This window comes from Caloenas nicobarica, chromosome 9 (genome assembly GCF_036013445.1).
Source record: "Caloenas nicobarica isolate bCalNic1 chromosome 9, bCalNic1.hap1, whole genome shotgun sequence".
Lineage (NCBI taxonomy): Eukaryota > Metazoa > Chordata > Aves > Columbiformes > Columbidae > Caloenas > Caloenas nicobarica.
Window position 1 is genome coordinate 2677454 of NC_088253.1, and position 27278 is coordinate 2704731.

The window sequence follows — 27278 nt, forward strand, 5'->3', positions numbered from 1 at the left end:
TATTCAAAGGCAATTCCTAAGTTACAAAGACTGACCTTGAGGATTAAACAAACATGGTATTGTAAACTAGGAAGGCATATCCCTACACTACGTGAATACGATCATCATGTTTTGCTGTGGATGTTTTAAAACAATCAGCCCAATGGTTCCCTTAAGAAGAACAGCATCAACAGATACAGGGCAACATTAACATTTCTGAATACCCTTAATTACACCACTGGGCAAGTAAAGCCATTAGATTTTCTCCTGGTTCTTCCTCCCCTCTAAGCCAGACTTACACATTAGCAGATCGATGACCTCATTGTAACAGGCAGCACTAAGTTACCGGATACTCCTGCCAAGAGTCTTACTCCCTATCTAGTCAAGCCAGGACAATTTTCAAAACAGTGGCCAACTCCGGGAGTACGGAAGTTCCACAAGCTTTAGAACATTGCATTCACTTCAGGTAAAACACACATTTCAAAGTCTTCAGCAACTGGCATTACCTCACAGCCAGGAGCAGCCTGCACAGGAGTTGCCACTGGAATTGCTCTACTGCTTAATTTCCTACAGCTTCGTCACGTAACCGCCCCTCATCCCAGCACAGAGCGTGCAGCCAGCAGGACTCTCCACCACGCACTCAATGTGTGTCATAAAAGCATTCGGAAATGTGAACACATCATCTCAGCATCATTTGGAAAAACACTGGTTTTGAATGATAAAATGATACATTACAGTTGCTGGCAGCCTCCCAGCTTGGCCAGGTTAACTACGCCTTGATTTTTTTCTGTCCCTACAAACCAGAAGTTCCTTTGCTTTTATCAGAAGGATTAACATTAGCAGTGGGTTCAATAGTGGGCTCTGAAAAGACATGAAACATCAGGTGTTAATAGCAACTTTATTGTTTCACTGGTGCAAAATCATGATACTGAAGAAACTGTGTAATGCATTTTCCCCTAAATTTACAGTAAAGAAGGTTATACATATCTATATAGATTGCAATTTCTCTATTTTTATACTATTTGGAACAAAATTATCTTGATAAATACGCCCTGTGCGCAGTACTGGCCCTCACTGAATGTCACAGAGCCTTAATATGCAAAATATAACTTCTGTTTTTGAACATGGTACTTTAAAACTCTCCAAACATGCATTAATATATTCTAGTTTTTAGGGAAAAATATTACACTTAGTCTTAACTTGCATTAAAAGAAAAGCACAAGCAGAATCTGACATACGATAATCCCAAAAATCTGATGCTCTGTAAGGATCAGACACGGTTTCAGATGACAGTCACTGCCAGTTTAGAACTCTAGTGCTACAGAAGCAACAGTGAACAGACAGAGGAGCAATGGGAACCAGAAGAGCCCTACATGTCACATGGATTTCAAAGCAAGTTTCGGCCATGCTAACCGATCAAACCTGGAGCTGCTGGTCCAACCTTTCCAATTTGTTAGAGTACTCAACACAAGTGTCTGAAGTGCCAGACTGAACACATGAACGTTAACGTAACTTGACATTTCTGAAAGGCACAACCTATGAATCTATCTTAAAAAAACATACGGTATGTAAATGAAAAGAAATAAGTACAGTGTGTATCTCCCTAAAGAACAAGACCTTCGTAAATTGGCCCCTCAGATTCTGGTGATTCCCTCCTCAGGCGCAAGTGCTCCAGTGTGTTGTGAAAGTGTTTGTTAATTTGTTCCGTTTCTTCAGTAGACTCAAGGTTTGGGAGATCTTCTCTTATCTTCTGTATAAGCTGATTCAAAACCTGAATTGTCACCTACAGGAGAACAAACAGAATAGAAGTCATTGACAAGACCTCCGTATATGCACCTAGACATTAGTTTAGTGGACTTGTCTCTAAACTATTGGTATCTGAACAGTTCTTAGAAATATTGGTAAGACAGCATAAAGACAAACTGCTGGAGACTGCCTTTGCTTGCTCCTCACAGGACTATTCTGATACTAGAGTGTGGGGGAAGTTCCCCCCATCCCAGCAAACGGCAAAATATCATTAACCTGACAGCTTTGTAACTTTTACCACAGCATTTCTCTAGAGTTTATTCGATACAAATTTAACAAGCTTTAAACAAATAAAGCACATAATCAGGTTGCCTACGCTCTCTAAAATAATCCGTTTCTTAAGTTAGGACAGAATAATAAGTCAGTTACAACAGCAATTGGAAGTTATTCCTAGTGACCGAATCATGACCCAGGAGAGCACGGCTGCCCACATCCAGCACTGATGAGCTGCAACCACCGCTCCATCCAGAGACTATTCTTGAATTTCCAAGCCCTTGGCAGGTGTAAAGTTTTATTTTCATCTCCATCAGACAAAGCATCTCCTTTACTAGAGCACTACTATAGTGGGAAGCCAGCTGAGTTGCTGGAAAGTCAGCAAATCCCTAAAAATCTCTTTAGACATTCTCTCAGAATTACAGGGTATTCATTAACGTTTGCTCTTGATCAAATGGTGACACCAGATGGGATGTTGATCTCTACTTGACCAAGCAGCTTTTTCAAACTGGATACATTCGCTAGTTATCTACCAACAGAAAATGTCCGAGGTAACTGCTATCTCAGATTTCAGATGCAGAGTTTAAGGTGGCACATGAGACGTCACATCTGTTTTTTGAAATTAAAGCTCACACCAACCATTTGTGGCACACTCAGTGGTGATCTTGAACTGCTGTAAGAATTTTTTTTTCCTTATGTACATATTAGGTTAGGTACCTCTAGAGTTAGAATCTTACTGCTTTCTCATCTAAGTCCTAGTAAGTTTTGACCTAATAAATGTTTCAAGTATACAAGTATCACAATATTTAAGGTCATAACTAAACTGCAAATGTTTGACTTTTCCTCCATTATGAAGAAAGAAGCTTTATTCACAGTTTTACCGGCACATCAGGAATTGACAACTATGTTGTTACTACCAGAACTTGTGCCTCTCATGAGAGACTACAGAGCAAGTCAAAGAGACCTATGATTTGGGGTATAAGTATGAATGAAAATCTTAAAGAAATGCTCTTTTAAAAAAGAGAGAGAATAGAGAGAACACATTTCCACTCACCGCCTCATTTTCCTTTTCATAAAAATAGAGGTACCTATTCAGAATTTCTATGAAAAGCTGGACTTGCAGAGAAGGGTCCATGCACTGATTTGCTATCTTCAGAGCCTTCTTGAGGCATTCCATCACTCTTTTTCCTCCGTGAAGCTATAAGGAAAAACCCCAAAGTTACAAGAAATAAAAGAACCTTAGGAAGCTCCAGTATCTCTTGGCTTGGCACATATACGGCATTTCCTGGGGGTCTACCACAGAAACACAAACTACACAAACTGCAGAACAAGCTGGCATTGAAAGCTTACCCTTCCTGACTGCCACCAATTTTAAGTTTTGTTAAATCAAGCATAACATGAACAGTTGTTGAACACTGCCAATTATTAGACCAATGAACTCAATTTTGAAATATGTACACTGATGCACAGTTTGAGAAACAGGTTTCAAACACTGCTCTTTATAATTACAACAGCTTATGGGACAAGCTCTGAAGAACGCAAAGCTTTTTTTTAAAACTTCAACAACTTACGTCTTTATTTGGAAGTTTAGTAGTTCACGTGCAAACACAGCTACTGTAATAAACACACCCAAAATGCAGACTGTACTTTAACAGCCAGCCTCGAACTAGTTGACACTCAAAAGCCTGCACAGTACTTCAACCCTTAAATTTTTCTCCATTTCTGTATCTACGCAGCTTACACTGCAGTGAGATTTAGAAGCTTCATATATTAGAACGCATTCCAATCAAATCTACATCTACAGCTTCCCAGGCTCAAGTCCCACCAGAGTTGCCCTGCAATAAGTGCTGAAAATCACTAAATGATAGATCTACTTTAGAAGCAAGTGCCTTCAGAAGAAAGGCAGAACTATGTTACTGAACTAGGATGTCTTCTGCTCCTGCCACTTTATTCTTACCTCCTCTCCATTCTTGTCCGTATTTCGGCCAGACCAAAACAGATGGGCACAAGTGCTCACAGCCCGGCACTGGTCGGGCTTCTTCAGGAGCTTGGAGGCTGCCAGCGCACACTGAGTCCTCAAAGGCTCGTGGTTCTCCTCACTGAAGCACTTCATCCTCTCAAACGTCCCAATTATCAAGGTGATTGCAGCCAGCTGCGCTTTCGAATCACTGATTTCATCTTCGTACAGAGAGAAGGCCTAGTCAAGAGAGAAAGCAAGACTCTTAATCACCGCTTCAGAACACATCAGAAAAAAACCAAGAGATCGCATCTGCTAAGTGACATGGCAGTGAAGTGTCCAGTTTTGTGTTTCCTAAAAGCTTCAGGCAGGAAAGAAGATCTTTCATTGAGAGCATCAAAATCAAGTTAAATCCACAGAGTGGAAATAAGTCTTGCAAGAAACACGTAAGTGGTTATAGTAAACAAATGTGATCCTACATATAAGCTGAAGATTGAGTTTTTCCTGATTTCAAGCACCTGCTTAAATATGCAACTTCAGCAGTAGAAATAGTCCCTGAAGAGGATTTGGTTCTTTGGAACACACAAAGCAGTAGAACACAAGTTGAGTGGTAGGTCAGTGACCACAGAGGAGGCAAGAAAAGCACTTGCACTGCTGCTACATGGGTGAAGAGCCTCAAGAGAACATACGAGACGAGCAACTGTGAACCGTATCTCTCGTAGAAGGTAAGTAATTGTCACACTGCTCTCATGTTCAGAAGTGTGCTACAGTGGTAACTGATACAAGACAGTGAGGAAAGGCTGAGGTTATCAGCAACTCAGTTCTAGAACATGCATTAGTAGCAGTATTAGAGGAAAGATTAGGAAAAAGCTCGCAACATGGATAAAATTAAATACATCGGTTCTTTATCTGATGGGGAGGATGGGAAGGTTTTCGTAACAAGTAAGGATAAGACCAATTTACAGGTTTAAGTGTATTTTCTGAGTAGTTCACAACACGTTTCAGTTTTAATTAGCAAAGCCCAGCACAGCAGTTGTGAGCACGGCAAATTTTAGAGAACTTCCAAAGAGTGCTTGTGGTCAGGGCAACACCAGCCAGGTAACAGGAGCTGGGCAGCAGTCCCAGCAGCAGCGAAGGAGCGTTTTATGTTGAGAAAGCCACACTCCTCCAGTGAACCTACTATGCGAGCAGGAGGCAGCATTGCAACATACCACATGTTGTCAGACTGAGTATTCAAATCAGGAGCTTAATCCCACAGCAGCCTGGGAAGCAAGAATGAAGATGAGGAGTTTCCACCTAGTAGCATTAGCTGTCATTTCAGATGCTTTAATGATCAGGAAATCTACCCAAGCCAAATTTAAGGTAGCACAGGACAGTGGCTGTAATAGTTGGAAGCTCACCTGGGACATGAATTCATAGGCCACAGTTTCGTGATTCTCAAAGCCGATCTCTCCTGCAGCCAGTGCTCCTTGTAGGAAAAGACGGAGAGGCAGCTCTGCCAGTTCGGCTTTGATCAGAGCACTGATGGTCTGATGAGCAAACGAGAAGATCTTCTGACACTTCTTTTCCCATTTGTCATCCTACAGAAGTGAAATGAGTCAAAGCTTGAACAAGACTATTGGTGTAAGGAAAATCAAATCTAAATTGTAATGAAATCTGTTAAGTGCTCCAGTCTGTTGCCTTCTGCATGCTGCTCCAGCCACTTATTTATTGAAATATTCCAGCAGCGAGTGCCCTAGCAGTACTGTGTTGACCTCAGTGGGTATTCAGAAACTATTCTTCCATTTACAAAAAGCTCACATCCATTTTTCCTACCAGATCACAGAAACCTTTCTCGGAAGCCTACACTGAGTTGCAGTTACCACAGCTACACTTAGAACATAACTGAGCAAAAGTCTAATTAGTTAAGTGGAGAAAAATCCTATTCCATCTGGAGCATCAATCAGAAGCAGAAGAGAATTTTAAAACATTCATTTTGAGGAGTGTTTTAACAAACAGCATTTTAACTTATTTCCCCACAATAAGACCCCCACAATAAGGGACAATACATATTTAAGCTGTCTCAATCAGAAAGCATTAGAGGGCCAAAATGGATCAGTGATTGGTTTAGTGTGCACTTTTGCAACTATCAGATAAGTTAACCTGCAAAGAAGCCCTTACTTTTAGACACATTAAGATAGTATAGCTACAGATTTAGAAGTTGATGAATTCCAATATCCAGATTTAAATCAGTTTCATGCTATCACTTTCAGTGTCCTAGTTCTCTGGTCTCCACACGAAAACACAGTCACCTTCACGAATAAACACAACTGGCCAATTTCTGCTTCACTGGTCCTCAAATGCTGAGGTAATTTAATAGTCATTAAACTAGACAGCATTCACACCTCAAGTAAAGATCTGCCTCAAGCAAAAAAACTCCTAGCATTCTGTATCAAGTCTTAACATACCAGAGACAGACAAAATGCATTTTTAAGAAAGCAAAAGCGTGGCAAGTATACCAGAGTCATCTAGAGGTCAACTTACCACTTTGGAGTTCTCTTTGTAGCGAAAAGCAAGCTGGTATGCAGCAAAAACCAAGGGTGGCAGCGTAAAACGAATACGCTGGTTCCCACCTGCACCAAAATGTTTCCGGGCAGTGTTTAGGATCTAAAACAGAAGCACTGTAAGCTTATAGATGCAAATAACACAAGAATTCTCTAACTTAATCTGCACTCTATGGAACAAACACATCAGAAAGACATGATGTTAGCATCAGAAAAGTTACAGTATTTTCAGGAGACTACATACAAATTGCTTTATTTGAATTAAATTTGTGCAGTCTCTGTAGCTTTTTATGTGGCATCTGCCCAAACTGCAGCTGCTTAATAAGGGTTAGGTAACACTTGCACTATATTAACTGTAGATACTTTTTTTGATTGTGCAGCGAGATGGAAGTTGCCCGAGCTTGCATTTAATAATGGCATGGGACACATTCTGTCCTCAACTCAACTGAAGCTACAAAAAGTGCTATTCTTTCTTACAGCAGCCTGTAAGAAAGTAAAAGAAAGACATCAAGTTTCATGAGACTAAACATGTAAGTCAGTCAATAAGGCTTCTCACACTCTGAAAGACTCTACTGCCACATTCTGGCAGCGTTTGCCATTTCCCCATCTGTAGTTTTCCATTGTGCTCAGCTTCTTTTATTGCCTTTCTCAGTTTCGAGCACAAGCTGCACACACCACATGAACGTGATGCTTCCCTGTCTATTGCCCTTGTTCTAAACCTGAGGAGAGGGGCTAAAGAGCTTTACTCGTTTGTACTGTTAGCTTCTCCCCTTCCCCTTATTCTGGTATTATTTCTGTCTATTGATACAGTTACTCATGTATTCTCATAACCAGAATTCTCAGGAACAGCAGGAACTCCAGGTTTCAGAAGAGAAATCAATCTGTTCCAAGCAAGGCAAACACATGACATTTGTTGTCTCTAAGAGCCTGACTCCCTTTCAATGGGGACAAAACTCAGACATGCCATATTTTACACTAAAGCTTCTGAAAGCAAGTTGCAGAAAATTTATTACAGATCAGAGCTAAAACATGGGTGGTTTTTTTTTGTTAAGTATCAGAACTAAGATGGGTAGCTCCCACAGCCAGGTATTACCTTGCTTTCTGCAGTCCCATCACCACTTTGAAACAAGCACTACAAGTGAAGCTCAGTGTCCAACCCTACATACATCTTTAGATTACATCTAGAATACATGTAAATAACCTGAATAAATATAAATCTGTACATATACACTGTATTAGCCACTTGGGCTTGTAATGCATTAAGGTGTTTAAGTTACACATTGTGCATGGAAGTGATCTGAAATGGGAATTCAAAGCCAGACACTGTGAAAGAGCTGTGAAAATCCCATCGTCTCCAATTTTTTCCTACTGTTCCTGTAACACAGGAAAATTTGATACAAGCATGCATGATGCTCATCAAGAAGCTATTAAGCATTTTTACCACAAGGTGTTAAGTAGCTTACAGAACTCTAGCCAAAAGGTAAACTGACAAGCCCTACGATGGCATTTAAAGGTGGTAAATCTGATTAAAGCTGAGCATTGCTAGACAAGGAAAAAGAGCCAGCCTGATGTTCACAAGTTTTGCAAAAACAGCTTCAATGTCTCTACCTATGTAAAGTCCTTTTGGGTTAAAAAAAAAAAAAACCAAAAACACACACCAAAAAAACAAAACAAAAAAAAACCACAAAAAACCCAAAACACACCCACAACACATCAACTCCCTTAGTGCCAACATCCCTTTGAGGAAAGATTTGTTCTCTGTTATAAAAAAAAAAGTTATCTTGGCTTTTCCTATATGAATATGGTACTTGCTGGCTGTAATCAACCCATATAGTTCTTGAAACGAATGACGTTGGTCTGTTCTGACTGTTTATACGGTATAAGGACTGCAACTTAAAGCAGACTCAGTCCACGGTTTTAGGCACACGAACTGCACCAGGGCTCTGATCAACACCAACTCCAGCTGCTGCACATCTGGAACAGCCTCCAGCTCCAGCTCATCTTCTGCCCGCTCCTCTGGGGGATTTTGCATAGACAGAATATCCCTCTGCCCAACATACACTTCTCAATTTAGGGAGATCGTTTAACCTTGCAATAAACTAAAGGCAGAAATAGCAGATTAACATCAGAGAGCTACATAACGCTTTGATGGATCAACTCAAACCGTTGCAACCTACACAATGCATAAGTTTCAAGGCCATATCAAATCTGCTATGAAGGACAGACCAAGCAGAGAGGAAATAATTTGTAACCACTAAGCAGCAATATACTACGTGCTATACGAAGATCATAAACCTACACTAATTAAAATCCCTGAGGTCAAACATATTAGCTGTGTTTTCTGAGCCTTGCTGTGTATTTTGATACCAAGAGCATGCAAATGGCACAGTGCTCCGAATTCCACTTGCTGCTTTTTGGATAGATGGTTATATGAAGATGTCCATGTTAATTGTTACCACAAACTAAAATAGTTGCATCCAAACTGCCACCTCATATAATGAAAAGTTTAAATCCACAAATGCTTTCAAGTCCTTGCCTGCTTTTTCCAAATAAAAACATCTTGCACTACCTCTAAAGGTATCATACGCAATGTCGTCTTGTTTTCTACTGAGTTTGTAGTGCCAGAGCAGTGATGCCCCAGCTACACTAAATTCTTGTACAGTAAATAACGCAAAAACCGGCAGTTCAGGGAGCACAAGCACCAGAAGCGCTGATTGCCGTACCAGATACTGTTGGTCGGGGTCATCTGAACGCAGGAGATGAATAAATCTTCCCACAAGACTCTGCTCATCAGCAAAGTCCTCAGGGTCAGGATCTTCAGCAGGCTGATCCGGTTGATCCTGGATCAGCGTAGATACCAAATTCATGATCGCATCAACCTGTCAAAGGCAAGACAAGTTCTGTTTAAACTGGAGTCGTCCATACGTGTAAGTTGACATCAACTGGGAGTGTCTGTACAGCCATTGCTAGTGCAGACAAAGCACTAGGAAAGCCTGTTAGTTCATGATGCTTTAGGATGTATTTGCCTTACTCCCTGAAGAAGGGCCCTTCTTAACAAAAAGTGGGACAGCCTAGCAGTACAGAGGAAATTCAGATTCCAGAAGTACTAGCCAGCCTTTTTTAGGTAACAGGCCTAGTTTTAAGGGGATTCAGGATCTTTGTTCAAACCCAACAGAAGCAGTCTCTAGGGTGAGGTGAGGTAGGACGTGCAAAGACAAGATATTGAAGAACACTTGTGGAACAATTATCAAGTGGGATAAAGCCTATGCTACTAAGATGGGGAGGCGGGGGTACGCAGGCCAGGAAACAAGGCATGAAGTCACTGACTATTTGTTTTCACGTCTTCAAACAGTAGTTTAAATACTTTGAATTTCAAGTTAACTTATGTCATACCTGTTCCTGGGAAACAATTTCTGTGTTATAATCCAACACATTGCTAAGCACGTAACAACTCATGCTCTTCCTGGACTCGTAATCGAAGTATTCAAAGAGTGGGTGGAAATGTTTTAGTTTCAGAACTGTCAGGATATTGTTGTAAGTATCAACAGGGATTTTCAAAAGTCTAGTCAGTTCCTTCGAAACAGCACTGCTTGTTGCAATACTGAAAGAAAATATATGCAAAATCTGTAATTAACCCATTGTTCACACATGTACGCAGATTTAAAGTCAATATAAATTCTGATGTATACCACAACATCTAAGCAACTTGCTGCTAGGGAGATAGGAAATAAAGTATCAAAACACGTCATATCTTGCTCCCAAGGTTGTACAGCGGAAACTGCTTGTTTTTAAGTTGCGGATGGCAAAAGCAGAGACTGCGGTTGCAAATTTAGCAAGAGCAGAACTCTAGAGCGCTGTAAGGGATGAACAGATAATAACTCCACCCAGACTGGCACACACATTGTGCAGCTACACAGTCGGATTTATGCAGAGGTGAGCAAGTCCCGGTTAGTCAGTAGTTTATCATGATCCCCCATAGTTTGGCCCAAAAGCAGTAATTTCACACATCCAAAGAACATCTCTTTGCTATCTTGCTATATGTGGTGACACACAAAAGATTTGAGAGTATTCACTGCTGCTCCAGAGAGAAGGTGAGAGACATTAACTTACTGTTCCAGATTAAGTTTGTTGAATATTTCCACAGTTGTCTCCAACACCTTATCAACATAATCAACACGGTCCGGGTAGCATTTCATAGCCAAGTTAATGAGAGAAACTTGCAAAGATACCACATCCTCTGAAGGCATGTCCTGGCGAGACTGAAATTTAAGACAGCACCGAGTTGATAAAAAAGCACACAACTTTGAAACAAACAACGAAATACACCAAAATTGCACACAACAATACCCAGCATACCTGTATGACAGTAGCAACCTGCTGTGAAAAGATGTCAAACAGTTTGATATCTGCTGGGATACCAGGTCCATCTTCACGATGTGCAAATAAAGCTAACCTGGGAACAGATAAAGGAAAGCAGCTTGGTCAGCATTGGTTTTCCACTCCTCAGATACAGGCCAGAAAAAGACAGTGGCAGAAATAGCAAGTCCTTCAGGTGTATTTGCAAGCTCTATTACAGAAGGAAATGAATGGATGTCAGAAGCCTTAAAAGCAACTGAGCTTGGTAAATATCAGTCCTGGAAATAAGTGCTGACAGAGATGGCAAGATGAAGAAAGAGCAAGAAGGGCGTTTCATAATCCATGTTCTTCACGCAGCAGCAAGTGTTCTGCTCTCTCCAGCAGATAAAGAGGTACAGAGGAGGCTGATGGAAGAGCAAATATCCTGCATCCATTCAGCGATCTTCCTGAAGGTAGACATCAAGTAGCATTCTCCACAGCACAGTCTCCAGAGGAAAACCAGAAGAAATGTGCTGACTTAACTATGCTTTATCTCCAAACAAAGACAGATCAACGTATTTGGGACTTCTGCTGTTTGCAAAAACCAAAATGCAAAGTAAATTTTAAGTGGGAAAGAATACTTTTTGGGGAAAAAAAAAGGCAAGAGATTGCTATCCAGCAAGCATCTAAAAGACACTGCAGAACTACGTCTGTCTACAACAGGAGAAAGCCAGATCAACTCCCATTTCTGCAGAAATCAGATACACATAAGAATCACTATAGAAGGCTAGCACCTTCCCAAAGCTCAGCATTGCTACCTTTGCTTTCTAACAGTTAAGGGATTATTCTAGTCTGAATTAGAGAAATACCTACAAAAATATTTAGGAAAAGGCACCTGATTAAAATTTTTAAAGTTATTTCTTACAGGGTTTCTACACTTTGATTCTGAATCAACTTTGGGTCTGAAACAAAGGTGGTAAGAAAAGGCTGAGGTGCCAAAAAACTTCACTGCCAGGCAAGACAGACATTGAACTACTCTTAGATTTCCTCAGGGTGGTAACAAGCAGACTTTCTAAAGCCAGGAACAATCACTCACAGGGACAAGGCAGCTTTTCCTGGCAGCAGCTCAGAGGATAAGGCAGCATGTGACAAAGTCTGATCGAGTTGCAGGCAGATGGCAGCATAATTAAAAGCTATGAACAGTTTAGTAAGTCAAGAAAGATCCCAAACCAGCAAGACTATTTGCAGGGAGATTCCTGCAGCAGCAAAGCCCCCAGGGAATTGGGGCTAAAGCTGCACAAGCTCCCTCAGCAGTCACCGATGTTCAGTGTCAGTTATCCCCTGCCAGCTGAAATAAAGATGAAAAACGCAATAAGCACTATCTGTATGGCACAGACTCGTGCCTTAATTACACAATACTGAAACACATACCCTGTTTCCCCAAAAGTAAGACATGGTCTTATACAATTTTTGCTCCAAAAGATACTTTCTTTTTTATATGTATAGCTGCTTGGACACTATTTAAATTGATTTTTTAATGAACTGTAACTAGGGCTTATTTTTGGGGTAGGGCTTACATTTCGAGCATCCTGAAAAATCATGCTAGGGCTTATTTTGGGGGTAGGTCTTATTTTCAGAGAAACAGGGTAACAAACAGCTGCTTCCAACAACTCCAAGGCAAATACAAGAGCAAAATCTTCCCTACACATGTGGATTCCAAGAACCAATCCACTCATATCCTCCAACACTTGCAGTAATATTACGGTCAAAACCACAAATTGCCATACTCCAAAGAAGAGAATCATCACACCGCCACCTCTCTCCCCTTGTGCTCCAGCCAAATGGGAAGGCTCTGGGAGACACTGGTAGCGGCCCAAGGAAACGCAGCAGCGTCAGTCACTGACTGTTGTTTGTAGCAGTAAAACCAGCAAACTTACCATGCAGGTAATACCAAAGGTGGTTTAAGTCCTCTAAGTATACAGGATCTCAAAAGCTACACAAGGAAAGCCTTCTTGCAATAATTACATCGCTACATGCTGATGTAAGAACCTAGCAAAAGACCCTGTGACCTCTGTTGAAATAGTGCCAAGATAGATAGTTTCAGAAATTAGATTGTTATTGCCAATGCATCTTGGGATTTTCATAATTTCGTTAGCTAAAAAAATTTATGCAAAAAGTCTCAGCCAAGGCAGGAAGTTATAGGAAACTAATGAATTTCTGTGAACATTTCTGGATGAAGACAGAGCTGCTTCCCTGCCAGATTCACAATACTGGAAGATACTCCAATAAGACACATGATCTGAACAAAGAGATCTGCTGTAACCTAGAAAAAACAAACTACGGATTTGGTAAGTAAAAAATTCAAGATCCTAAGTTATAGCAGTCATGGATAATGCACGTGCTCCATCTCCAGGCATTAGAGAAGACAAAGAAACAGCCACAACAACTCCAGTCATGGCTGAATGCCAGTGGAATCCAAGATCCCGAAGGTAACTGGAGTCCATGCACTGGTGCATGGAGCGGTCACGCAAAGGAACACATTTGTGCACAAACTCAAGGCCAAGGCTCTCCTGAGGCTCAGAAGCCAGGTGAGTGCACTGCCTCTCTGCAGTGAGGAGCTACAGGTACTCACCAATCATCTGTCTTGTTCCCTTTCAGCATACAAATCAAACTCTCATTCCAATTTCTCCCGTGTTTGCATTCCCTGCAGGCAGCTTTAAGCAGCAGGAAAAACAGACTTTGGCGAGAACACGCAGGAAGCTAGTGGGAAACTAAAAATTAAGAAGGTAGTTCAATTTCCTACTAGCTCCTTCCTGAAGATGCACGTTCTCCGATCAAAACTGCAACGTAAAGTATCCTTGACATATGATGAGCCATTAGGATCTTCAAGTGCTCAAGAGCGGCCTGTGACCGATACAGCTGTCAGCGCGGAAACGTGAAGTTGGTCAGCGCTAAATGGGTTGTTTCCTGGCTTAATCTATTTACAAGTTTGAATCGGTCCTTAACACAGGTTTCTTTGGAAGCTGTAAAAGCAGAGTCCACAGAGCAGAAGTTATAGAAATCATATTCTTCACAGCCTTAATTATAGCTGATAGAAAGACATGGAAACAGTGAAGTTAAATGATAATGAAAAACTGAAAGCTTTCCAATGCTACAAGAATTATCATCTGCTTGTGCACAACACAAACTTAATTTTGAGCCGATTTCCACCCCCTTGGTCACTCACCTGTCAATTAAAGCAATAATTATATTTTTCACATTCACATTTTGGTGTAGTTCAGCACAGGCTCTGAGAAATGGGTTCAAGGTTTGGAGGTGAAATTCATCTGGGAAAACCTGAAGTTTTAGATCAATAGTCATCAAGTTATAAACCGAATTTGTCCATTGTTACATAGCAGTAAAATTCAACAGTGTCATTCTAAAGCAGCCCGTATTTACCATGCGGCTGTCTGGTCTACGAATGCTTTAGGGTTCCCCAAGCTACCCCTGACTGGGTAAATGCATGAAGCAAGAGATGCAAGACAAACAGTAGCTCGAGGGCGGAGCTCTCCATCACAATTCATTCTGCAGGCACTGCTGCTCAGATGCTTACAAGCTTCTGCAACAGAAGGAGCACAAAGTGGATTCGTCTCCACTTTGCCTATCTGGTAAAAAACCATATGGGACAAATCACTGTGCAAGAGTCCCAGTGATGAAGTTTTCCAGTTCATGAGGAAGAGGTGAAAGTAGCCTGAATCTGACTAAAAGTATAGGAGTAAGTGTCCCCGTGTCCCATCTCTGTAACTGAACTGAAGCCGCTCACCTGGATGATGCACTCCATGAGGTACTCCTGAGCTAAAGCATCTCTGCAGTTTACAACTTGCTCCAGTATTCCAGGCAAAACAATCTGGAACAGGAAAAAGAGTCTTGCAGTGATTTTACCATTACTTTCTAAGTTTAGATTCAGACGTATGCATTTAATCCAAGCAGAGCAGTATTTTTAAGATTTCTCAGCTTATTCTTTACATGAAGTCTTTCTTATCAGAAGTTCCAGTTTTCAGCAGTTCCATACTGCAGAGAAAAAAAATCTGCTGGTCTCAGACATCTGTCCCTTTCATACACTATACAACCTGCAAGCTTTGCTTTGCTAAGTCAGTGCTACCAGCTTTGCTGCCACATACAACTACTCAGGGTCTCAGCAGTACCACTCAAAACAGTTTTCAGCAGCCATATGGTAGAACTTGCAAGGGACAGGCTTTTAAATAACATATTTGCAGGACTGTCATTTTGCTTTGGGAAGTATAGCTTCATTTAACAGAACGCTGTGTGTGTACACATCCTTTAAACTAACTCATTATTCTATAAGTAAAATGAGAATCAGGAAGGAAAGTTTTCATATTTCTTGCCAACATTACAGACAAGATTATAGGAAAAATGCATGAGCCATGTCCTTAGTCCTGAAACACATGACACAGCTTCACCAGCATTCAGAAGTTCTCCTCAGGTGGAGAGTTCTGGAACCACCAGGGTTACTGAACTTTTAGAATAGCTGTAACACTTCAAGCTGCTCATCTGAGAGTGCAAACTGTTCGCATTTGGAAAAAGTAACAGGAGTCAGAAAGGATGGACAGACATCCCACCTGCTTGTATCGCTCCACATTAACACCTTCCAACTGACTGAGGCGAACTAGGTTTGTTCCTACGAGAATTCTCAGCTCCTGCCTTTCTCGCTCCCTTTTCTCTCTGTCCCGACTGTGGCCCTGGTGTTGCATTCGCACCCAAAGTTTGTTCATCTCGGCAAAGTTCAGCAGCACAAAATCCATCGAATCGCTGATGTCTCCAGTGGTTTCTTCACTGCAATGGAGAACAGGTTAGGAACAGGAAAAGCTTGTCAGAGGTACTCATGCTTCCAGTCACCCGTGAACATCCGATTTTTAAGAGAGTAGGAGGGCGGGGAGGTGTGTGGTGGGATATCTGGGTCTGTAAGTAAGGTTTATGTCCTCACTTATAAGGAAGCTTAGTTCCGGAAGGGAATTCTTAAAGTTAATGGACAAAACACCTGTCAAGTCTACAGAGTTCAAATCTACAGAGTTTTAACATACCTACTTCTCTCAAACCTGAACAAAGTCATACAGAAAATTCAAATATATTCTGTTAAAAACAACTTTTTAAAGTTATTGCCCATTTATCTTACTCTGCTTGCTCGCCTTCATCTGGTAAGATATTCCTGGTACACTGCAGGAGATAGTTTCTAAGAAAGAGGCCTCTAAGAGGATGCTGTACTCCACGGCACATCTCCACCAGGTCCTTCAAAATATCTTTCCTGGACTGTGGAAATGACTTAACATAGACAACACCTACTGTTATCAGGAGATACCTGAAAAAGGCACAGAATCAAACAATAAATTGTAAAGTAGCAATACGACACTGGAAGACAACAGTTCCTTTCTTCCATCCTGACAGCATTACTAAAGCACAGAAAGAAATAAAATATCATCTAGGTCCCATAATTTTGGATATTTAGTCAGCTTTCAACCCCTTTTCTCCTCTGCTACAGAGCACAGCAAGTCTGAGCAGCCACCCAACCTCATTACGCTACTTTATACACCAAGTGTGTAAATGCTCAGCATGCGTCAAGTTCCGAATGCTCTCAGACCAGCCCGGCTATACTGCCAGGACTCCACTAAGCTGGGAACCAGCTCTGGTACATATAGATAAGGAATCTATTCTGGTGAAGCAGTTAAGCCTCTTTCACACAGTGGTCCAGCAGGATAGATGTTATGCCCCTTGGAAATCCCCAGGCCTGTACTCGTTCCTTCAGCATCTCTTTATTAAGCACCTGGTAGGAGGAACACACAAGGTGCAAAGGACTGGTGCTCCAGTATAGCTGGGCTCCCTTTCAGCTTAAAAGAAAAATCAGAAAATGCTCAGAATCTTCACATATTTGGTTTAGAGGCCTCAGCCCTCCCTGCATGCTTCCCTGCTTCATGAATGGGTGCGCACGGAACTCCCAGGGCAGTACCAGAAGTGTTCATCAGGGAGAACCAGAGTCTCCACCAAGCAGACAGAAAGCCAACTGAAGTGATTGTGCAAAGGGGCAAAGCCACTGTGGTAGTCCTTAGCAAAACCCCAGAACTGCGTAAGGATGCAGTCCGGTGTCCCCAAAAGCCTCTTCCTGGCATGAACTTAAGTTCAGGAGCTAAAAACTGCAGTACCAAGCAAAATTTGAGTCCCAAGGCTGAATATCTGGAAGATCTACTCCAGCCTAACAGTCACACATACAGAGACAAGCCTTCCAGTATCATCTCTAGCATGCTAACGCATAGCAAAAAACCAACATATTCAGAAACACAAAGCTTTTAAGAATTAAGTTACAGAAATTTTTGGCATCCTTCTTTCATGCTTCTTACTCTCCAAAGAGACAGATGTTTATAAAGTACCTACTGCACGTGAGGATCTAAGCTCTAGATCCTCAGGTACAAATTAATTAACAGATAATGGAAGAAGTTAAAAGTGTAGTCAATCTCACTGATCAGAGCATGGTACTTGGTTAACCTTCCACTGACCAGCTCTTTACCCAAAAGATGACTTTATTCCAGATTGAAGTGCTTCTGTCTTGGTCATGTGCAAACTCAACACATTGGCAGGAAGACCTAACCTTCTGCAGCTGCACCCTTGGCGTAAATCTCAAAAGCCTCATAGCAATCCACTCTTAAGATATGCAGAAATAACGTTCACCACTACAAACTGAATTCTTGCTGTCAAGCAATCATTATCTGAACCCAAAGCCTGACCGCTATTCAGCATTAAAAACCAATCAAACAAAAAACTCCACACCAAAGCCTAACATATACACACTTACAGTCTTGGAATAATATTTCCAGCATACTGTACTAGCTCATAAAGGTCTGCCACTTTCCTTCCTTTGGCAAATTCATCTGTCAGGTAGACTTCCAAGTAGTGTAGCTCATCAGAAATCGCCATGTCTTTTTCTCCGAGTTAAGGATTTTAAATTAGATTGTCTACAACACATTGACACAGTCGATCCTTTGCACCAAGGAAGAAAGACGCTGTACCAAATGCAATCATGCCCAAGCAGGCAGTACTTCTGAAACAATAATCACTATTGGGATGAATATGCAAAATTAATCCCAAGCATTCAACTGTCATTTTTTAGCATATTAGGGAAAGGGGAGAGAGGGGAAAAAAACCCAAAAAACAACACCACCACCACACCAAACCACCACAGACCTAAATCAAAATGGCAAGCAAATCAATGTGATTGAACAGGGTATCTGAAATGAAGCCATACTATGTGCCACAAAAGAATATAATCCACACATGGAGAAAGTAGTGTGTGAATATATTCACATTTATTCCCAAATCTCATGAAAAGCTTTCCCTTCTTCAGATACCTCAGTATGCACAAGTAAATACATCAAGGCACCGACTTATGGTTAGAAGCCAAGATAATAATGAATGGCAAAAAATAACTTGGTTTTGCAGATTTTTGGGGTAACATACTGCAAGCAGAACTGTTTTACAGAGCTGATATTTTTACAGAACTAGACTCCTGTAAGCTCCCAAAGGAAGATATGAAAGACATTAAAGACCTGCTTTAAACTAAAGGGAAAAGATGAACTTACACAGTGACCAAATATATTCTCCTACAATATATCCAGATAACTAAATACCAAGGAGAAAAGTGCTAGTAAATAGCCGAGACTGACAAGATGTCATTGTACCAAAAAAAGGAGATGAGCATTTCACTCCAAATTCAACATTTCAACCATTCACTTTCTCTTCAAAGGATACAGAGCTCGTAATAGCTCTTTGGAGATAACATAGAAGTCCGCAGCTCACCAAGCATGTTGGAAGCATGTTTCAGAGCATCCATGAGCTTGTTTTTGTCCTTTAGAGGAAGAAAAATATAATAGCTTGTAAGAAACAATACTAGGCAACTACAGTATTTTAGAAAGCTACAATTTTAGTTTTCTAAAAAAGCACGCAAATGTGAAGTAAACATCAGGAAAGCAACCAATCTAATTAAACCAAGTGATTTAGCATCTAGCTTGTACTACATTGCCCATCCTAGGAAAGTGGAACATTATACCTGAAGGTTCTAAGGAGGCTTATCTTAAGACAGAGCTACAGTAATAATCTGTAATGCTAATGGTACAAAACACTAAAAGGAAGTTTTGATTTCGCAGAAATCCCCACCCACCACTCAGATTCTATCCATCAAACAAAACAGAGCTGGTTCCACTCCCCCTTCCCCCATCTGGTCCGTTGTTTTGCTCAGAAATCTGACAGAGAGAGGATCCGCGCGGCCAGTGGAGCCCTCTGAGAACCAGACTCCGCTTCCCATCCCAGAGCAACGCCTCACCCAGACACACCATTTATTGGGCTGCATGTGGAGTTACAATGCATATGACCAACCGTCATCACAGGACACAAGAAAAAATTCTAATTTACCACCTGTTCAACACACCATAAGAAGCAGCAGTTTTAGGGAAGAACAGAAAGAATTGTTGGGGTCACCCACTTAGTCACAGAGAGCAGTGAAAAGCCGAGCTGCAGCTACTTCAAAGATTTCCAAAGCATTCCACAGAGTATCCAACTGCAAAAGGTGTTGCCTTTCTTGCTACTATCATGTGGCTGCAAGCAAAGTTAACTTGGCTAGCCACTTGAAAATAGATGGGAATATTTAAGTTTTCATTGCAATTTTAAGCAGTTTCTCCAAATAAAAATACGTTACAATTTCAAGAGTTCGAGATCTCAGTACAACCCTAGCCAATGCTGTTTTCCAGTCACAACAGAATTCATGCATCAGTCTACGATTAATCCCTACAAAAATTATCCTGTGCAGCAGGTAATTCATTATTAGCCTCACGGTCTGTGGATCATGCCAAGAAAAGACTACATGGAAACAGCAACAGTGTGTTGAACATAGACAAGAATCATTTCTCATCACATAGCTCCATATAAAATTAATTTGAGCAATAGCTTTCTGATGTCAAGTGGCAGGCTTGTTCTCAGCTTAGGCATACTTAAATGCAAGCACATAAATTATAAAAGTGCATCTTTATAATTTATCTTGTCAAATGCTGGAGCAAAAATCAAGAAAGCACAGTCAAAGAATACTCAAGGCTCATTCTCACTGAGTAGCCACCTCAGTTATTTGGAAAGCCTCTGCCACAAAGATGCATAAAGGGTTAAGCTCCTCACAGCACTAGAGATTAGTATTGATTTGCTGTTTTACTCCCAGCAGACAGGAAGCTTCACTGCATTTTAAGAAGTCGCATTCTTACCAAGCATCTCTTCATCTGGAAAGACTGCACCTTCACAGCCTGAATGGCTTCATCCAGGAGCTTTTCCTGTTCATCCTGAGGAGATTGCTGTGTTGTTGGCTGGAAGAAAAAACAGAACTCCATGATTTTTATGAAGCTGTTTATGACTTGATTCAAACTGGGTTCCCACTGTTTAGAACACAGTGCAGCGTGACCTCTCACGACCTGTCAGAAATAGCTGCGGGATGTGTAAGGGAGAAAGTTCCCAGCACTCTGCACAAACCTGAGGGCAGGGCGGACAGAAGCTGTGTGGAGCCTGTGAGCACCGTTGCTTCTTGGAGTGCAAAGCCATGGGGACAGAACAGTGTCAACTTTCGCCTTTTAACATTTACAGGTCAAGAATCCAGCGCAAGTAACTGGCAAGAAAAAGATTCGAGAGAACGCAGACAGCACCGTGCTGAGAGGAAGCATCGTTAAACCTTCCCACGGAGCTTCAGAGCAATGCCCAGAGCACACGCTGCAGCTGCGCAGACGCTCTCCTGTCCTCACAAGTTCTCAGTTAACTGCTACCTGAGCTAACAACAAGGACGAGTTCCAGACAAGCAAACGCTAGAGTACAGTTAAGTGCTTTCCAGAAGGTAGAAGCAACTTGCAGAAGAGAAAACTGAAGAGAAGCAACAATTCTCCACATCCCCTGCTTGTCCCAGTGACCCTCTTCCCCTCGCCTCTCCTCAAAGAGGCACATTCCTGGCCCTCAAACTTTCAACATCTTCCATGTTTTCTTATAATACTAATTAAATGCATTGCTTACAGCCTTAGATCCCCCAACCCTGTTATAACAGAGCTTCTCCTACTGCAGCTGCTCCCTGCCTTCCACCAGGCTGGTGAGATTAGTTTCTATGAGCATCTTTGTCACCCCCTGGGATGTCCCAATGTCCCTACCCAGACCCCACCTGCCGCTGGTCTCCTCCTCACAACCATGCAGCACCAGCCACGTATTGTTCAGGCCCAGACTCCAACCCCTCACCCCTCACCTTGCAGTTTGTTTTCAGATGGCCTCTCTGAAATATTGACAGAGATAAAAGCATCGATGTTGCGTCCCAATTACATCTTCTCTAGTCTTGACAAATCCCATGTACATGGTGATTCGCACAGCAGCTTCTCTGAAGCTGCGGCTTCAGTAAATTCTCAACTATTTATACATGTTCCCTTCATCCAGTTTGTTCGGAAGGTGCCTGGTCTCCTTAACTAAATCTGAGTAACGAGCTAGCGAGCCATGAATTGCACCATCCTAGCGCTCCTAGAAACCCCATCTTCGCCAGTTCCTCCCACACACCCCACGCTTGGAGTGCCCACAAGCATCTTTTGAGGACTGAGATTAAAATCGAGGTCTTATTAAAATAGAGAGGTTTTAGTGTAACAGCAACTTAATGGTTACAGAGCGCTGTAGACTTGGCACACCCTGTTTTCTCCCACAATTAATTGGGTTCTTGTTCTGCAATGGGAACCTCCCTAATGAGAGTCACTGACAGTATCTCCCCCTTGCTCTCCCCACTGTCCTTTTCCACACACGGAAAACAGACTGTGCTCTGCAATACTGTTCTTGCCTCGATCTCACCCAAACAGGCAGTGAAACTGCCCTTGAAGGTTTGAATCACGCAGCTAGACAAAAACAAGGCTGATCTGATCTAACACTGGTGATAACCCCGCTTCAAGCAGGAGGTTATATGAGATAAAGTTTCCTTCCAACCAACACTTCTGCAATTGAATGTGCCTCAGTAATATTCAAACCATGCAAAATAACTAATTAACGGGTCTATTTAGTCAACAGAAAAAAAAACCTCTGCTAATTAGAGTGACTGCACCTCTTACAAAGCTCTCTCAATAATTAATCACATAAAGTGCATGTCTTCCAAAAAACTATTTAAGCATAAGGCAAATGCAGTATCCATGGCTAGACAACCCTTTTTCCCAGGCAATTCAATAGCTACTAACCCTAGAAAACCTCCAGCTGTGAAGCAAATACATTTTACCAGCAGAACTTTGCTGTAATCACTAAACTTTACTTATTCCATGATAGACTGGACTTTCAAGGAACAGAAAAATCACAGAATCCCAGAATGTCAGGGATTGGAAGGGACCTCGAAAGCTCATCCAGCCCAACCCCCCCGCCGGAGCAGGAACACCCAGATGAGGTTACACAGAAGGTGTCCAGGCGGGTTGGAATGTCTGCAGAGAAGGAGACTCCACAACCTCCCTGGGCAGCCTGGGCCAGGCTCTGCCACCCTCACCATGAAGAAGTTTCTTCTCATCTTTAAGCGGAACCTCCTGTGTTCCAGTTTGCACCCATTGCCTCTTGTCCTATCACTGGTTGTCACCCAGAAGAGCCTGGCTCCATCCTCCTGACACTCCCCCTTTCCATATTGATCCCCATGAATGAGGTCACCCCTCAGTCTCCTCTTCTCCAGCTCAAGAGCCCCAGCTCCCTGGGGTCATGACAGTGCTGTGACTGGTTTGCATCAATATCAAAACATCGCAGATCAGACTTGCCGAATTGCGTCTGTGCCAGCATGTTTGTCACACTCCAGGCCCCTACGAGCGCTTCAGAGAAGAACATCAGCACTCGGCTGAACGCCGTGTGCTCTACCCACAGCAGAACACCAGCCACAACTCCTGAGCCCCTTCTCTGAACGGACATGAAGCTGACAGGCCTGCCAGGCCGGCTCTTCCATCCCCAGTTGTTCATGGGGCCATGGAGCGCTGGGAGAGCCAGTTAGGCTGTAAAGCATCACAATAAACAAGATTAGTCCTGCTGGTTAAGAGTTTATCGTCCACCTAGTTCACCCTACAACCGCACAAAACATTGCAAATGGCGTTTTTTGACAGCAACACCAAGTTAAAGCATTGATTGAAACCCATAATATTTGCTGCTGCCTCAAGAATGGGTTGGCAGAGTGCACACGCAGTTTCCCCACTTTTGGTGTGGGAACCACTGGTTAAAGCATCATTGCTACTTTGAGTTTGAGACTACGCTTCACATGATACCAATAATGATCTGATCAGAAATACCTAGCTGAAGATATACACTTTCTTATGAAACTTCAACCACCATCTTTGAGCAACAGTTGGGGAAACGATGGGGTTTTCAGAGCCTTGCTCTGTCAGACCCAGCTTTCCCATTCCTAACAAACCAGAGACAGCTTCACAGCGAATTCTGGCTGCATCAACAGAAGACATTGACAGAATTTCCATTTCTGCTCTAAATCCGAGCAGCAAGGTCCTACACCGTATTCAACACTGGGACTGTACTAAGTGTAACACATGACTGAATTCATTGACAGACACATTCCATGTTACCATAAGAGCTTAACTATTTTCTTTCTGTATCTCTTCAAATTACGAGTCAAATTACATTCATATCTGTTCTGATTTGAAGACTGAGAAGGTAAATGGTCTAAAAGATGCCTTTACCACAAGGGTGCTGCATTTCATGTCTACAGAAAAGAATCTCGGCACTAGAGTCACCCAGATAACCCACCCTGACAGTCACGCGTGTGACAGGAGCAGCCCCAGGTGTTTGTAGCAGCTTTACCTCTGCACGAAGAGAAAATATCTTAACAGCAGCACCACCAAACAAGTTCCAACTCTTTCTTACTTTTCAAAGTCTGAATTTTTATCAGCTTGCCCTTTTCTACTTCAGAAAGCAAGCTGCTTCCAGCTCCACAACCATAGAGGTTTCCACGCACAACTTGGTTATTATCAAGATCACATTAAGATACACTTATCCTGATACATACACCTGAATTTTGAGGAACTTGAAGAGAATATACAGCAAAAGCCTCCAGTGCCAGCTGGCAGGGCACACATCAAACTAGAAACCAGTTCTTCCATCAGATATAATGTTGAATAAAGCTGTGTACACTCTGTATCTTCCACTTCAACTAGGAACCTAACACAAGATGGTATTTTCAAGTGTTGTTTTATCCAAAAAATGCACCTGTAGAGTCCTCTGCCAGTCTACAAACAAGAATCCTGAACACAGGCTTCTGAAGTGGAAGGTTGTTTGACGCTGGAAGAAAGCAGCAGCACATAATCCTGCCACTGACCGTCCTGCCTTCTCCACAGCACATACAACTGGTATAAACTCCTGCATCAACCCAAGACAAGCAGTTTATAGCAACTGTGCAGCCATTTAGACTTCAGCAATGCCTTAGCTTTAGTAATGGGGCTGCAAATGTTGAAGACAAAAGGAGAGTTGATGTGCACAGTCATCTGCTTTACTTGTTCCCTAACCCTTTTTTCCTCTGAAGCCGCAAGGAAGCAGGTGAGCAGGGACAGACCTGCCCCTTGCAGCAGCACTATTGGGTTCAGTACAAGACACCGGATCCTTTTTCTGGCTTTGAAGCAAAGACTATCACAAGTTACCACATGCAAGTCACGGAAGCAACGATCAGCTGCATATAGCAGGGGAGTGAGGAGAGCTGGCTTTCGGCAAGGGTTTTTTGGTGTGTGGATTTTTGTTTCTCTGGGGTTGTTTGTTTTGTTTTTAAACGAAGGCTAGTGAACTGCAAGATGTCTTGGAAAACAAGATTTTTTTTTTTTTAGTTTAAATCTCGAACTAGCTTGGAAGAAGTCTACTGCCCGGCTGATCAGAGTGGGTAATACAAGTTATCCTGCAGATAGCAATTACTAAAGTGTATTATCATAGCAACAGATGCTACTCTGGACCATGCCTATCCTCATACCAGCAACTATTCTTGAACATACAAAGTAAACATTACACCTACTGGGTACGACTTACGTATTTTCCAACACTCATCTCCACAGGAAGACTTCAGAAGATTCGGACTTAGTTTCCCACCTGAGACTCAGCTGCACTCCAGAGACAGTTATTTTGGGTAAATGTGTTTACTAGTTAAGATGCTCATTCCACTTGAAAACCTGGTAAACTGCAGTACTCAGGAGACAGCACTACAGAGTATTGAAATACAGCAGAATTCAAGGCGAGCGTGTAGAGTCCACCAAATGGCTTTATTCTGGCGGTATAGGTAACTCAAACTGGGTGCAGAGTATAAACAACACAAAGTAGAAAGTTTGGCTTCCGTTCCATTCTAAAGTGCATTTTCTTCTAATCTCCAAGTACTTTTCTTTAGATAACTGATGTGCTTACAGCCTATTCCAGATGTGACTTTTCCTTCTGTTTGCTCCCATAGTTGTATTTAGTACCACAATGAATGAGACTTACCCAAGGAGGTTTTTCTGCATCCTCTTAGTTGGATTTTATTAGGACTACACACCAACCAGTCACCACTGAGACACTTCAAAGGAAAGATGGGTCAGCTGCAGAAAACTGCCGGCCCACAGAAGAAGCACAGATGAGGCCTGGCTGCACACAAGGCTCTGCTGGAAAAGTCATCGAGCTGCTCAGAATTAACAAAAAATGCGTTTTGTACCATATAGGAAGCATTACTCTGCAATACTGAAGACAACTCTAGAAATTCTATCATATCTCACAGTATAGGAGCTCCAAGATGAACCAGAGAGAAGAAAACATCTGTCACATGTTTAAACTGGTACTTACTGCCACAGGAAGCCACAAGCCATTAATGAGAATTAAGGAGCTGGACTTTTTATTCAGGGGATGATCAAGAACATCCCAAGCCCTCTTAAAATCAGTCTTGTTAAAGGTACCCAAACATTCAGCCTCAAGGTTTAAACCAAGTTTGGCCATAGGAAACGGCAGTGGAACCCAATTTGGTAGAGAGGATTATTCCATATTTAATACCCTTATTTTTTCTGAATCACCTGGTATGGGTTCCTATTGAAGTGACAGGCAGAGGAAAGCTGTGTCATTCTTAAGTGAATTATTACCACAAAGTAATTTATGTGGGGAGCAGAGACTGCTATCTAGGTAGATTCAGCATTTCTCATCACCCAATTAAGTATTTTGCATTCATCTTTCAAATAACCGCCCAGGGTTTGCCCCCACACACACACGCCCCTCTAGAAGGGGCAGTATCACTCTTATACCAACATACACACAGCTTGAAAAAGAAAACCTGTCCCAAAAGCCTAGGAACTGTGCAATCCCTGCTTTATAAAGCATTTGGTTAGTTTTTGCGTCACTGTCTAGACACTGTTAGTCCTGTTTGACCTCCGCAGTTGGGCTGATCACGTGCTGTGATCATCATAAGAAGTGCTGCTTAAAATTTTATCAAATATTAAGTACCACAAGACACACTAAACATGTACACTTTTCAGTTTTACTAGGAAACTTGATTGTTCCCTTATTTTTGTGGAAAATTGAAAAGCATTTCTCAATAGGAGCTATTTCCATATTAAAATTTCAGGATTGCTTCTCTCGTAAACACCAACATTTGTTCCAAAACAGCTCTGTTGAGCTGGGCCTACCAGTGCTAAACCACCATTTCTGCAGGAGGGGAAGGGAGGTTCGTTCACCAGGTCAGTCTGAAAGGGCAGCCCGGGAGGGCCAGGAGCAGCTGAACAGCAGAGCAACGGGGACAAGAGCACAGAGACACCGCTGCAAGTGCCACCAACGCGGGTCTAGGACAGGAGCGGCAGCTCAAACGCTGCAAACTCTGACCGCCAGTGCGGCAGCCCTTCCCCAATTAAAGCACCGACCAACAAACGGTGTGACCCGGCGAAGCGCTGACCCGCCCGGCCCGGGAAACGGAACCGCGAGCACCGCGGGCCCGGCCCGGGCGGCGGCCTCCGGGCCCGGCTCCAGCCTCCAGCCCCCCGCCCCGCCCGCCCCGCTCCCCGCGCAGCCGCTGACCCCGATCCCGAGCGGGAGCGCCCAGGCCCTGCCCGGCCCTGCCCGGCCCCTCGGCCACCGGCTGCGCGGGCCGGACCCCTCCCGCCTGCACACACGGCAGCGGCGAGGCCGACGCGGCCACCGGCTGCCAGGGGCCCCGGCCCCACCGCCGGCCCGGCCCCACCGCCGGCCCCGGCCCCTCACCATGGTCGCGCCGCTTCAGGCCGCCCCCACCAGCAACTCCCCACAGCGCCGCGCTCCGTCATGTGACTGCGCCTCCTCGCCCCGCCTCACCGCTGCGCCCCGGCCTCCCCATTGGTCTGCTCCGGGGAAGCGGCCTAGTCCACGCCGATTGGCCTAGAGCGCGATGATTGGCGGCGGAGCGGGCCAGTCTGTTGCCC

The 27278-nt window shown here is 42.9% G+C and overlaps 1 protein-coding gene across 1 annotated transcript; it reads right to left on the bottom strand.

Moving 5' to 3' along the window:
* Positions 1–863: 863 nt before the first annotated feature.
* On the bottom strand, positions 864–27167 carry VPS35 (VPS35 retromer complex component). The gene is made up of 17 exons (XM_065640795.1): positions 27082–27167; positions 20124–20222; positions 18628–18724; positions 17675–17798; positions 16007–16189; positions 15453–15666; positions 14636–14719; positions 14060–14169; positions 10855–10951; positions 10609–10757; positions 9892–10099; positions 9222–9377; positions 6479–6601; positions 5356–5535; positions 3956–4195; positions 3053–3196; positions 864–1762 (listed from the first exon to the last, which is right to left on the bottom strand). Exons 1-17 carry the CDS (start codon positions 27082–27084, stop codon positions 1583–1585), a joined length of 2391 nt encoding a protein of 796 aa, XP_065496867.1. The 5' UTR covers positions 27085–27167; the 3' UTR covers positions 864–1582.
* Positions 27168–27278: the final 111 nt, after the last annotated feature.